This window comes from Loxodonta africana, chromosome 2 (assembly GCF_030014295.1).
Source record: "Loxodonta africana isolate mLoxAfr1 chromosome 2, mLoxAfr1.hap2, whole genome shotgun sequence".
Lineage (NCBI taxonomy): Eukaryota > Metazoa > Chordata > Mammalia > Proboscidea > Elephantidae > Loxodonta > Loxodonta africana.
This window is the reverse complement of record NC_087343.1, coordinates 172515713-172530513: the sequence shown is the minus strand read 5'-3', so window position 1 is coordinate 172530513 and position 14801 is coordinate 172515713. Positions and strand designations below refer to the sequence as shown.

At 38.5% G+C, this 14801-nt stretch overlaps 1 protein-coding gene across 1 annotated transcript in view; it reads right to left on the bottom strand.

Moving 5' to 3' along the window:
* Nucleotides 1–510: 510 nt before the first annotated feature.
* The window catches only part of SGCD (sarcoglycan delta), a 500195-nt gene continuing 485904 nt past the window's right edge, over nucleotides 511–14801 (bottom strand). The window contains exons 7-8 of the mRNA XM_003404624.4: nucleotides 3288–3411; nucleotides 511–814 (exon numbers count right to left, since the gene is read on the bottom strand). Coding sequence (XP_003404672.1) covers nucleotides 641–814; nucleotides 3288–3411 — 298 coding nt within the window. The 3' untranslated portion in view covers nucleotides 511–640. The remainder of the gene's footprint in view (nucleotides 815–3287; nucleotides 3412–14801) is intronic.

Below are 14801 nucleotides of genomic sequence, written 5' to 3'. Positions count from 1 at the left end.
ATTAAATTTGGTGACAAAGGTAGGACAGCCCTTTTGAGCTCCCATGGCTGATTTCTGTGGCATTGCCCCATCCCTCACTCGAAGAGGGGGTAGTGGCCAGGCTTAACTCAAACTCTAAAAGGAAGCCAAATGTCTGTTTTTAATACGAGGGTCTCAGTGCTTGAGAGTGACTTGGAGATTCCCGCCATCGCTGCCTTGAAATGATACTAAAAGAGACGATACACTGTGTCTCACACTTGGTGAATATTCTGTAAGTGTTCAACACACCGTGTGATTTTGAGTGGTCTGGGGAATTTCAGGCTCCACTTAGTGTTCTAAGTTTAGATTTCATCATTGTAGGTGGTGAGGATGGGATGGAAAATGACATTGGATGATCACAGGGTCACCCATGGTTCCTTTTGTACTGAAACCTCATTTTATACAGAGGATATATATATATTTATTTATATATATTTATATATATTTATATTTACCCACACACGCAAACACATTCACGCATGTACACACACACACACACACACACACACACACACAAGGTCTTTGATAGGCTTTCTGTGTTCTAGTAAAAATAGCTGGCAGCCAGTGTCTAAAGCCAAAAAAGGCCTTTATGCCGCCTACGATGTCCACTCGGGATAGTCTTTCAAAGGCAGACACTTGTGTTTATCTGACAAGTGGAACCAGCTCCTGCCTGGGATAAGAATAATCTTCCGTTGGCGCAGACGCAGATCTCGAAGACCTTCTGCCTCGTTCCTGTCGATGTGTACGATCCATGAGGCAGTCTAGGTAGTCTGATTTTCGCAGCATCTAACTTAATCTAAAGTGAGTGAATAGGAAGGAAAGAGTCAATCAGAGGCCATCATTTATTTTGTTGACATTCAGAAACAGTAAACAAGTGATCACCTCTTTAACTTCAATGGCCACCGACTATGTGCTTAGTGTTCTAACCAGTAATCAGTTGCTGTTGAATTGATTCTGACTCAGGGCGACCCCATGTGTGACAGAGAGTAGATCTGTGCCCCATAGGGTTTTCAATGGCTGCCTTCTCAGAGGTAGATTGCCAGGCCTTTCTTCTGAGGCATCTTCGGGGTAGACTCAAACTTCCAAGCTCTCAGCACCCGAGAGCATTAACTGTTAGTGCCGCCCAGGAACTGTTCAGTCTTCTAGGTAGTGGGAATTCTAATATGAATAAGACAAAGTCTCTACCTTTGTGGAAGCTTTAATTATAGCAAGACAATCTGCGCTGGCCTAGATTGGCATTTTGCAGAAGTGTATCACCTAGGAGGTGAATACTGTCCTAGAGTTAAATAAATCTGGAAATGCCAGGTTTAACTATTTCTTTGCTATGGGACTTCTCAGATCCTAAATAAGTCCATGTGCATGTTGAGTCTTTAAGAAGAGACTAGAGTGATCAGCACTTTCCAGTCTTAAATAATTAGTGACTTAGTCTTAAATAACCAGTGAGCCTCTACCACTCCCCTTCCCACCACCATCCCCAGTTTTACAAACTGACTTGGTGATGTCCTACAGAACATACTTTGAGAAACACTGGCCAAAAAATGAGAAGTGGTAGAAGGTGATATTAGATTATAACTGATTCTTTTGGGGTCCAAATTCTATATGGTCACTATGAGTTGGAAGCAACTGGACAGCAATGGGTTTGGTTTTTTCCAAAAAAACCGAACCCGTTGCCATCAAGTCGATTCTGACTCATAGGGACCCTGTAGGACAGAGTAGAACTGCCCCATAGGGTTTCCAAGGCTCTAAATCTTTATGGAAGCAGACTGCCATATCTTTCTCTGTGGAGCAGCTGGTAGATTCGAACTGCTGACTTTTTGGTTAGCAGACAGGCGCTTAATCACTGCACCACCAGGTTTCCTTCTAATAGCTATAAACTGCATATATGACATAAAAAAAAAAAAAAAAACATAGTCACTATTTTTAACTGTGTGGTTTAAAGTTTTTGGTTGTTTGAAGAGAGCTCTGATAACTGAATGCCCTATCTGATTAATGTTTTAAAACAATTATAGCAAATGCCAAATGAATCAAAACGTAGGCATGGTGTCCAGCAGCAAGTGGCAGCTGATAACCACTAAGTAGATATGAACAGTAGAATAGAGTTTTGCTTTAGGAAAAAAAAAAAAAATTACTTTTCCTATTTTTATTCTTCAACAGACAAGGTCGTTCATGAGCACTGTGAAGGCGTATTTAAAGGTCATTCAAGAACACTATGAAGGCATTTTTAAAGGTCATTCATGAACACTATGAAGGCATTTTTAAATGTTTGCAGCTGAATCATATTTCCTTGGGGATTCAACTTACCTTGTTTGTAAAAACACAAGCAGCCTCCTCTGTTCACCAAATTGGGATTGTGTTGGAGTGAGAGAATAAGTCTCTGTAACGCTTCATCCTCGTGTTATCTAGTCTTACCTATTTAAGTTATGGCTTGTTCTGGTTTGGAGTAGCTGTTGGATATGGCTCTCCATTCTCAATGAAAATAGAAACATATGACATAGGTGTTGAAAATAACTACAGGTAATGTTAGTTCACCTTTAGCCAGATGTGTGTGACATACAGCTTAATTAGGTTGGCTAACTAACTGAAGGAGCCCTGGTGGTGCAGTGGTTAAGCTCTGGTCTGCCAACCAAAAAGTCGGTGGTTCAAACCCATGGGAGAAAGATGTGACAGTCTGCGTCTGTAAAGATTAAAAACCTTGGAAATCCTGTGGGCAGTTCTACTCTGTCCTATGGGGTTGCTATGAGTCAGAATTGACTTGATGGCGGTGGGTTTTTTTAATGGGTTTAAAAAAAAAAACTAAACCTTACTGTGAATAAGAGAGAAAATTTGGAAATAGCATTCCTTTTGTACCCAGCTGTGTAATTCTATTTTTGAAATACATGTTATTGTCTCAACACTTTATAAATAATGAATCAAATATTTGTTGTGAGTTCAGCTTATAATAAACCTGTTGCGTCGAGTCGATTCCGACTCATAGCGACCCGACAGAACAGAGTAGAACTGCCCCATAGAGTGTCCGAGGAGCGCCTGGTGCATTCGAACTGCTGACCTTTTTGGTTAGCAGCCATAGCTCTTAAGCACTACGCCACCAGGGTTCCCCAGCTTTTAACTGTGCTGCTCAATTATTTGTTCTGGAAAATAAAATCTTCAGATTGGCTTTTTTTTTGTTGTTGTTGCAACTGTAAGATCAACCTCAGTGACACACTTGTTTTGGGGAAGGTGGACTTGTTGGAGCAGAATCTCTCTAGATTTCTGTTCTTCTCACCCCTTACCTCTCCATCTTTGGACTCTAGTCTCAGCTCTGTTCTGCAAGTGGCTTCCATATTGCCGGCTTCTGCATTAATTTCTACTCCTTTTGGGGCCTCCATCACCAGAGAACGGGTCGGGGACTCCAGCCTGAAATACATACAAGATGAAAATAGATAGTCCATTCAACTGTTTGGTAAATTGAAAGAGAAGTTGATGCTTGGAGGATTGAGACAGGATTTCAGTATTTAAACCAGGAATTTTTCTATTTTTGCTTTATAAACCTGTTCAAATGCATGAAGAGATACATAGCAGGTCTGAGCTTTATTTTATTGCATATCACCAAGGCTGAAGGGAGGATGTTCAGGGAGCCTGGCTTCATTTCATTTTTGGTGTTGTGGTTAGTTGCTGGCAAGTGGGCTCGAACTCATGGTGACCTTATGTATAGCAGAACAAAACGTTGCCCATTCTTGTGCCATCTTCATGATTCTTGGTATATCTGAGTCCATTTTGCAGCGATTATGTAGTGCCTTTTTTCCAGCACTATGTGGGACAATATTCTGTCGTGATTATAGGGTTTTCACTGGCTAATTTTCAGAAGTAGGTCACCAGGCCTTTCTTCGTAGTCTGTCTTAATCTGGAAGCTCTACTAAAACCTGTCTACCATGAGTGACCTTGCTGGTATTTGAAATACAGCTAGCATAGCTTCCAGCATCATAACAACATGCAAGTCACCACAGTGTGACAAACCGACAGATGGGTGATGGTCTTAAACCCAATTACTACTTTATTGGTATAATTAACCAAATTCTTATACACATTTTATTTTTACAGTAAGATAATCTCTGCCTTTTTTAATCTCAGCTCTAAACTGAGTTTCCTGTAATTAGTAGCTATTCCTTCCACTTTGTTCTACTTTTTGTGTCTTCTGTGGAGGTAGAGTAAGACAGAGACTAAGAAAATGGAACTTGGAGTCAGACATGCCTGGATTCAAGTGTTAATAATTGCCATTTTTGCAGGTGGGAGATGGTATCTCACTGTAGTTTTGATTTGCATCTCTTTTTTTTTTATGGCTAATGATCATAAGCATCTTTTTGTGTGTTTGTTGGCCACTTGAATGTTCTTTTTGGTGAAGTGTCTGTTCTTTCCATCTGCCTATTTTTTAAATTGTATTGTCTTTTTGTTGTTGAGTTGTTGTTAGAGACTAGGCCCTTATCAGATATGTCTTTCCCAAAGATTTTTCCCAGTTTGTAGGTTGTCTTTTCAGTCTTTTGATAAAGTCTTTTGATGAACATAAGTATTTAATTTTTAGGAGGTCGCAGTTACCTAATTTATCTTCTGTTGTTTGTGCATTTATAGTTGCATTTGATAATCTGTTTTTTTTTTTTTTATTATTACGTCTCATAGCTTTGTCCCTATGGTATCTTCGAGGAATTTTACAGTTTCAGTTAGTGCAAAGTGTTTTATATTGTTATCACATGTAATCCTTATAAAACCCTCTGAAACTGGTACTGCTATGGTCATGATTGTACAAATGTCATTGTACAAATGAGGAACAGGAGGCTAAGTGACATGGTGAGAATTATTATCTAGTAAAATGGCAGAGCCGAGATTCAAACCCAGATTTAATGGACACCAAAGCCAGTGTGTTTTCTACTATACTGCATCACTTCCAGAAAAACTGGACTTCTTTCCTGTTCATCTCATCTTCTCCCCATTCTCTGTAATTAAATGACACTCCTTTCTTCATGGACTTAGCACTTATGTTTTCAAATCTAGTCTATGTGAGTAAATTCAAGGGAAGAGTAGTGCATATGGTTCACTGATGTACATTTCACAGTGCACAATATTCTCATAGCCTGTTTTAACAGTTGCACACTGGTGACATTAAGTATAGGATATGCTGGATGTGTTCATACTTGGTGTGTAGCATTTAAAGGAGAAAAAGAAAAGGCTTGACAGTGAACTAGGAAAAAAATACATGAAGGTTGGAGAACTATGTCAGTTGGAGCACTGGGATTTCAGACACACGTCAGAGTTCACTTTACTCTTGCTCACCTCCTATGGCCTCTGAGATCAACTGGAATGGCTCCAAGGCCAGAGAAGTCGACTCAGAAATAACTTGCTGCCTTGTTTTCCCCTCTCAGTCTTGGGATAAGCAGGGCGCTGAGAAAGGAAGCTATTCTGAAACTGTCTACTCTTATGAAAGGCTACAACAAAGTGATGACAATGAGAAAAAAGGTTATCTTATAATGAGGCTATCTTGTTCCATAGTCCATTTTAAGGTTCTTTGATGTTCCCAAACCAAAAAAACCAAACCTGTTGCCATACAGTCGATTTCAACTCTAATACAGTTTTGTTCACATGCTAATCTTTCCACTTGAAAGAAAGTTTCTATAAGAGCCCTGTGGCACCTGTGGAGAGCAGACAGAGCCCTCCTAGAGTGATCCAGTCAATCTTGTAACAACCACAACAAAGGTACCATTGACCAAGGAAAAATGGAAGAATACCATTGAGCCTCGTGCTGGCTCTTCAAAATGAATACTGCTTTCATTAAGACATATTCTTGTTAGGTGCCTTCAGGTTGGTTCCCACTGATAGTGACCCTATGTACAACAGAATGAAACACTGCCCAACGCTGCCCCATCCTCACAGTCATTGCTATGTTTGAGCCCATTGTTGCAGTCACTGTGTCAATCCATTTCTTTGAGGGTCTTCCTCTTTTTTGCTGACCTTCTACCTTACCAAGCATGATGTCCTTCTCCAGGAACTAATCTTTCCTGATAACATGTAAGATGTTATCACAACACGTGAGATGAAGTATTGCCATCCTCACTTCCAAGGAGCATTCTGACTGTACTTCTTCCAAGACACATTTGTTTGTTCTTCTGGCAGTCCATGGTACATTCAATATTCTTTGCCAACATCCTAATTTAAAGGCATCACTTCTTCTTTGGTCTTCCTTATTCACTGTCCAACTTTCACATGCATATGAGGCAACTGAAAATATCATGGCTTGGGTCAGGTGCACCTTAGTCCTCAAAGTGACATTTTTGCTTTTCAACAGTTTAAAGAGATCTAAAAAAAAAATTATTTATTTATTTATTTTCAGCAGATTTGCCCAATACAGTATGTCATTTGGTTTCTTGACTGCTGCTTCTATGGGCATTGATGTGGATCCAAGCAAAATTAAATCCTTGACAACTTCAATCTTTTCTCCATTTATCATGATGTTGCTTATTGGTCCAGTTGTGAAGGTTTTCATTTTCTTTATGTTGAGGTATAATTCATACTGAAGACTGTAGTCTTCGGTCTTCATCAGTAAGTGCTTTATGTTGTCTTCACTTTCAGCAAGCAATGTTGTGTCAGCTGCATAGCATGGGTTGTTGATAAGTCTTGCACCAATCCTGATGATAAGTTCTTTTTCATATAGTCTAACTTCTTGGATTATCTGCTCAGCATGCAGATTGAATAAGTATGGTGAAGAGACACAACCCTGATGTACACCTTTCCTGATTTTAAACCATGCAGTATTTCCTTGTTCTGTTTAAATGACTGCTACTTGGTTTATTTTGGTTTATGTACAGGTACCTCATGAGCAATTCTTGCTGGAATTCCCATTCTTCCCAATGTTATCTATAATTTATTATCTATGCATTCGAATGCCTTTGCATAGTCAATAAAACACAGGTAGACATCTTTCTGGTATTCTCTCTCTCAGCCAAGATTCATCTGACATCAGCAATGATATCCCTTGTTCCACGTCCTCTTCTGAATCTTTTTTGAATTTCTGGAAGTTCCCTGTCAATGTACTACTGCAACCATTTTTGAATTATCTTCAGCAAAATTTTACTTGCATGTGATACTAATGATATCATTCAATAACGTCTACATTCTGTTGGATCACCTTTCTTTGGATCTCTTCCAGTTGGTTGGCCAGGTAGCTGTCTTCCAAATTTCTTTGTGTAGACAAGTGAGGACCTTCAGCATTGCATCTGTTTGTTGAAACATCTCAATTGGTATTTTGTTAATTCCTGGAGTCTTGTTTTTCACCAATGCCTTCAGTGCGCTTGAACTTCTTCCTTCAGTACCACTGGTTCTTGATCATATACTACCTCCTGAAATGGTTGAGCATCGACCTGTTCTTTTTGGTGTCAAACTAAAAACTCATTGCTATCAAGTCGATTCTGACTCACAGCAACCCTATAGATACAGTGACCGTATATACCCGCCATCTTCTTTTGATGCTTCATGAGTCATTCAATAGTCATTCAATATTTTCCAGTAGAATCCTTCAAAATTGCAACTGAAGGCTTCAATTTTTTCTTCAGTTCTTTCAGCTTGAGAAATGCTGAGGATGTTCTTCTCTTTTGGTTTTCTAACACTAGGTCTTTGCTCATTTCATTATAACACTTAGTCTTCTCAAGCCACCCTTAGAAATCTGTTCAGCTCTTTTACTTCATCATTTCTTTTGTTCGCTTTACCTACTCCATGTTCAAGAGCAAGTTTCAGTCTCTTTTGACGTCCATTTTGGTCTTTTCTTTCTCTCCTGTCCTTTTAATGGCCTTTTGCTTTCTTCATATATGATGTCATCCCACAGCTTATTGGGTCTTTGATTGTTAGTGATCAATGCATCAAGTCTATTCTTGAGATGGTCTCCAAATTCAGGCAGGATTAAGACCATATTTTAGTTCTCATGGACTTGTTTTAATTTTTTTCCATCTTCAACTTAAACTTTCATATGAGCAATTGATGGTTTGTTCTGCAGTTGGCCCCTGGGCACACGTCTGTCAGCTTGTTGTACTGTAGTGGCTTGCATGTTGCTGTGATGCTGAAAGCTATGCCACCGGTATTTTAAATGCCAGCAGGGTCACCCATGGTAGACAGGATTCAGAGGAGCTTCTAGACTAATACAGACTGGGAAGAAGGACCTGGCAATCTACTTCTGAAAAAAATTGGCCAGTGAAAACCTTATGAATAGCAGCACAACACTGTCTTATATACAGCCTCTCAGGTTGGAAGGCACTCAAAATATGATTGGGTAGGATCTGCCTCCTCAAAGTAGAGTCAACCTTAATTACACAGATGGAGCAAAGCTTTCGAGACCTTCATTTGCTAATGTGGCAAGACTCAGAATGTGAAGGAACGGCTGCAAACATCCATTAATAATAGGAATGTGGAGAGTACACAGTATGAATCTAGGAAAATTGGAAATCATCAAAAATGGAATGGAATGACAAACACTGATATCCTAGGCATTAGTGAATGAAAATGGACTGGTATTCCCCATTTTGAATAAAACAATCACATGGTTACTATACTGGGAATGACAAATTGAAGAATGGTGTTGCATTTATTGCCGAAAAGAACATTTTAAGATCTATACTGAAGTACAATGCTGTCAGTGATAGGATAATATCCATACACCTACAAGGAAGACCAGTTAATACAACTATTGTTCAGTTTTACACACCAACCACTAATGGCAATGATTAAGACATTGAAGATTTTTTACCAACTCCTGCAATCTGAAATTGATCAAACATGCAATCAAGGTGCATTGATAATTTTTGTTGATTGGAATGTAACAGTTGGAAACAAGAGCATCTGTAGTTGGAAAATATGACCTTGGTGATAGAAACGAAATGGGAGATCACATGATAGAATTTTGTAAGACCAATGACTTCTTCATTGCAAATAACCTTTTTTCAACAACATAAATGGTGACTACACAGTGGTCCTCACTGAATGGAAAACACAGGAATGATTAGAATAAGGAAGAAGAAAATGAAGTGTCTTACTGAAGAGATTCAGAACTGTAAAACTGCCAGGTAGGGAGTTCCACGAGCTGGACCAAGTCCCCAGGAATGGTGGTCCTGAAATGTGTGCATCAGACTCCTCTGGAGGGTATGTTAAAACCACATACTGCTGGGCCCCATCCTCAGTTTCAGATTCATTAGATCTAAGGGGGGATTCCCTGGATGGTGCAAATGGTTAAGCACCTGGCTACTTCTAATGCAATAATAGGTGGTTTGAACGTATCCAGAGGCTCCTCCAAAGACAGGCCTGGAGGTCTGCTTCTGAAAGTTCACAGCCTTGAAGACCCTATGGAGCAGTTCTACTCTGTACACATGAGATCATCATGAATCAGAATCGACTTCATGGCACATGAAAATAACAATGGGTATGCATATCTACAATTTTATTACATAATGCCAAATAGTTTTCCTAAGTGATTGCTCCAATTTACTTTCCTACAAGTAGTGCAGAGACCTCTGGCTTCCACCGTTTGATATTGTTACGTGTGAAGTGATATGTTATTGTCTTTTAAACCTACCTTCCCCTAATTAGTAATGGAATTAAGCCATTTGAGATTCTGCAGTGAAATGGCTTTTGTCTATTTTAATTGGTTTTTTTGATCATTTTTTTAAATTGTAGGAATATTTTATGTATTATGAAAAAGAATTATTCAACAGTTCTACGTATCCACAATTTCTTCTTTGAGTTTGTGGATTGTCTTTTCACTCTATTTACAATGTCTTTCTGATGAACAAAAGCTTGACATTTTAATTTAGACAAATTTATGATTTTTTTCCTCTAAGGTGTGTGCTTTCTCCATGTTGTTTGATCAATCCTTCCTTACCTTGGAGTCATAAAGTTCTACATTGTTTTAAAAAACATTTATGTTTTTCTGTTTCATTAAGTCTATAATCCACCAGGTATTAATTTTTGTATGGTCTGAAGTTGGGGTCTTAAAAGATGGAGATAAGTTATCTCAACATCATATACTGAAAAGTCTATCTTTAGCTGTTATAAATCATGTTTCTATATACATATGGGTCTCTTTATGGGCTTTCTAGTATGTTTCATTATTCTGTTTGCCTATTAGTGTAGAAATACTTAAATATTTTAGCTAATTAGAGTTTTAGAATTCTTTATATTTGAAAAGGCGAATCTTCCTACCTTGTTCTTCTTCAGAATGTCTTAGCTATTTTTGGTCTTCCATGTAAATTTTAGAATCAACTTGTCAAGTTTCACAGGAAAACCTATTGGAAATTTGATTGGATTTAAGTGATACTGAGTCTTCAATCCATGAATGCTTTATCAGTTTCTAGTTAGAATTTTTTAGTGTAGTTCAATTAAGTTTAATACTTTTCTCTGTGTGGGTATTGTATATCTTTGCTGACTATTGAAAATGGTATTTTTTAAAAAGTATTTTATTTCTTTCTCCTCAAGTATAGATACCCAATTGATTTTACTTTTTATTTTTGGTATATAGGTCTTATGGTAAATACCTAGGTAAACTATTTTTTAATAACTTATATGTAGGTTATTTTAGGTTTTCCTTGTAGACAGTAATTAATTTATGACAGTTTTGTATCTTTTTATTTCTTTTTTTTTTTTTTATAATAACTTTTATTAAGCTTCAAGTGAACGTTTACAAATCCAATCAGTCTGTCACATATAAGTTTACATACATCTCACTCCCTACTCCCACTTACTCTCCCCGTCTTGAGTCAGCCCTTTCAGTCTCTCCTTTCTTGACAATTTTGCCGGCTTCCCTCTCTCTCTATCCTCCCATCCCCCCTCCAGACAAGAGTTGCCAACACAATCTCAAGTGTCCACCTGATATAATTAGCTCACTCTTCCTCAGCATCTCTCTCCCACCCGCTGACCAGTCCCTTTCATTTCTGATGAGTTGTCTTCGGGGATGGTTCCTGTCCTGTGTCAACTGAAGGTCTGGGGAGCATGGCCGCCGGGATTCCTCCAGTCTCAGTCAGACCATTAAGTTTGGTCTTCTTATGAGAATTTGGGGTCTGCATCCCACTGATCTCCTGCTCCCTCAGGGGTCCTCTGCTGAGCTCCCTGTCAGGGCAGTCATCGATTGTGGCCGGGCACCAACTAGTTCTTCTGGTCTCAGGATGATGTAGGTCTCTGGTTCATGCGGCCCTTTCTGTCTCTTGGGCTCTTAGTTGTCATGTGGGCTTGGTGTTCTTCGTTTTTCTTTGCTCCAGGTGGGTTGAGACCAATTGCTGCATCTTAGATGGCTGCTTGTTAGCATTTAAGACCCCAGACGCCACATTTCAAAGTGGGATGCAGAATGATTTCATAATAGAATTATTTTGCCAATTGACTTAGAAGTCCCCGCAAACCATGCTCCCCAGACCCCCGCGCTTGCTTCGCTGACCTTTGAAGCATTCATTTTATCCCGGAAACTTCTTTGCTTTTGGTCCAGTCCAATTGAGCTGACCTTCCATGTATTGAGTGTTGTCTTTCCCTTCACCTAAAGCAGTTCTTATCTACTGATTAATCAATAAAAAAACCCTCTCCCACCCTCCCTCCCTCCCCCCCTCGTAACCACAAAAGTATGTGTTCTTCTCAGGTTTACTGTTTCTCAAGATCTTATAATAGTGGTCTTATACAATATTTGTCCTTTTGCCTCTGACTAATTTCGCTCAGCATAATGCCTTCCAGGTTCCTCCATGCTATGAAATGTTTCAGAGACTCGTCACTGTTCTTTATCGATGCGTAGTATTCCATTGTGTGAATATACCACAATTTATTTAACCATTCATCCGTTGATGGACACCTTGGTTGCTTCCAACTTTTTGCTATTGTAAACAGAGCTGCAATAAACATGGGTGTGCATATATCTGTTTGTATGAAGGCTCTTGTATCTCTAGGGTATATTCCTAGGAGTGGGATTTCTGGGTTGTATGGTAGTTCTATTTCTAACTGTTTAAGATAACGCCAGATAGATTTCCAAAGTGGTTGTACCATTTTACATTCCCACCAGCAGTGTATGAGAGTTCCAATCTCTCCGCAGCCTCTCCAACATTTATTATTTTGTGTTTTTTGGATTAATGCCAGCCTTGCTGGTGTGAGATGGAATCTCATCGTAGTTTTAATTTGCATTTCTCTAATGGCTAATGATCGAGAGCATTTTCTCATGTATCTGTTGGCTGCCTGAATATCTTCTTTAGAGAAATGTGTGTTCATATCCTTTGCCCACTTCTTGATTGGGTTGTTTGTCTTTTTGTGGTTGAGTTTTGACAGAATCATGTAGATTTTAGAGATCAGGCGCTGGTCGGAGATGTCATAGCTGAAAATTCTTTCCCAGTCTGTAGGTGGTCTTTTTACTCTTTTGGTGAAGTCTTTAGATGAGCATAGGTGTTTGATTTTTAGGAGCTCCCAGTTATCGGGTTTCTCTTCATCATTTTTGGTAATGTTTTGTATTCTGTTTATACCTTGTATTAGGGCTCCTAGGGTTGTCCCAATTTTTTCTTCCATGATCTTTATCGTTTTAGTCTTTATGTTTAGGTCTTTGATCCACTTGGAGTTAGTTTTTGTGCATGGTGTGAGGTATGGGTCCTGTTTCATTTTTTTGCAAATGGATATCCAGTTATGCCAGCACCATTTGTTAAAAAGGCTGTCTTTTCCCCAGTTAATTGACACAGGTCCTTTGTCAAATATCAGCTGCTCATACGTGGATGGATCTATGTCTGGGTTCTCAATTCTGTTCCATTGGTCTATGTGTCTGTTGTTGTACCAATACCAGGCTGTTTTGACTACTGTGGCTGTATAATAGGTTCTGAAGTCAGGTAAGGTGAGGCCTCCCACTTTCTTCTTCTTTTTCAGTAGTGCTTTGCTTATCCGGGGCTTCTTTCCCTTCCATATGAAATTGGTGATTTGTTTCTCTATCCCCTTAAAATATGACATTGGAATTTGGATCGGAAGTGCGTTAAATGTATAGATGGCTTTTGGTAGAATAGACATTTTTACTATGTTAAGTCTTCCTATCCATGAGCAGGGTATGTTTTTCCACTTAAGTATGTCCTTTTGAATTTCTTGTAGTAGAGCTTTGTAGTTTTCTTTGTATAGGTCTTTTACATCCTTGGTAAGATTTATTCCTAAGTATCTTATCTTCTTGGGGGCTACTGTGAATGGTATTGATTTGGTTATTTCCTCTTCGGTGTTCTTTTTGTTGATGTAGAGGAATCCAAGTGATTTTTGTATGTTTATTTTATAACCTGAGACTCTGCCAAACTCTTCTATTAGTTTCAGTAGTTTTCTGGAGGATTCCTTAGGGTTTTCTGTGTATATAATCATGTCATCTGCAAATAGTGATAACTTTACTTCTTCCTTGCCAATCCGGATACCTTTTATTTCTTTGTCTAGCCTGATTGCCCTGGCTATGACTTCCAACACGATGTTGAATAAGAGTGGTGATAAAGGGCATCCTTGTCTGGTTCCCGTTCGCAAGGGAAATGCTTTCAGGTTCTCTCCATTTAGAGTGATATTGGCTGTTGGCTTTGCATAGATGCCCTTTATTATGTTGAGGAATTTTCCTTCAATTCCTATTTTGGTAAGAGTTTTTATCATGAATGGGTGTTGGACTTTGTCAAATGCCTTTTCTGCATCAATTGATAAGATCATGTGGTTTTTGTCTTTTGTTTTATTTATGTGATGGATTACATTAATGGTTTTTCTGATATTAAACCAGCCTTGCATACCTGGTATAAATCCCACTTGATCAGGGTGAATTATTTTTTTGATGAGTCGTTGGATTCTATTGGCTAGAATTTTGTTGAGGATTTTTGCATCAATGTTCATGAGGGATATAGGTCTATAATTTTCTTTTTTTGTAATGTCTTTACCTGGTTTTGGTATCAGGGAGATGGTGGCTTCATAGAATGAGTTGGGTAGTATTCCGTCATTTTCTATGCTTTGGAATACCTTTAGTAGTAGTGGTGTTAACTCTTCTCTGAAAGTTTGGTAGAACTCTGCAGTGAAGCCGTCCGGGCCAGGACTTTTTTTTGTTGGGAGTTTTTTGATTACCGTTTCAATCTCTTTTTTTGTTATGGGTCTATTTAGTTGTTCTACTTCTGAATGTGTTAGTTTAGGTAGGTAGTGTTTTTCCAGGAATTCATCCATTTCTTCTAGGTTTTCAAATTTGTTAGAGTACAATTTTTCATAATAATCTGATATGATTCTTTTAATTTCATTTGGTTCTGTTGTGATGTGGTCCTTCTCATTTCTTATTCGGGTTATTTGTTTCCTTTCCTGTATTTCTTTAGTCAGTCTAGCCAATGGTTTATCAATTTTGTTAATTTTTTCAAAGAACCAGCTTTTGGCTTTGTTAATTCTTTCGATTGTTTTTCTGTTCTCTAATTCATTTAGTTCAGCTCTAATTTTTATTATTTGTTTTCTTCTGGAGCCTGATGGATTCTTTTGTTGCTCACTTTCTATTTGTTCAAGTTTTAGGGACAGTTCTCTGATTTTGGCTCTTTCTTCTTTTTGTATGTGTGCATTTATTGATATAAATTGGGCTCTGAGCACTGCTTTTGCTGTGTCCCAGAGGTTTTGATAGGAAGTATTTTCATTCTCGTTGCTTTCTATGAATTTCCTTATTCCCTCCTTGATGTCTTCTATAACCCAGTCTTTTTTCAGGAGGGTATTGTTCATTTTCCAAGTATTTGATTTCTTTTCCCTCGTTTTTCTGTTATTGATCTCTAGTTTTATTGCCTTGTGGTCTGAGA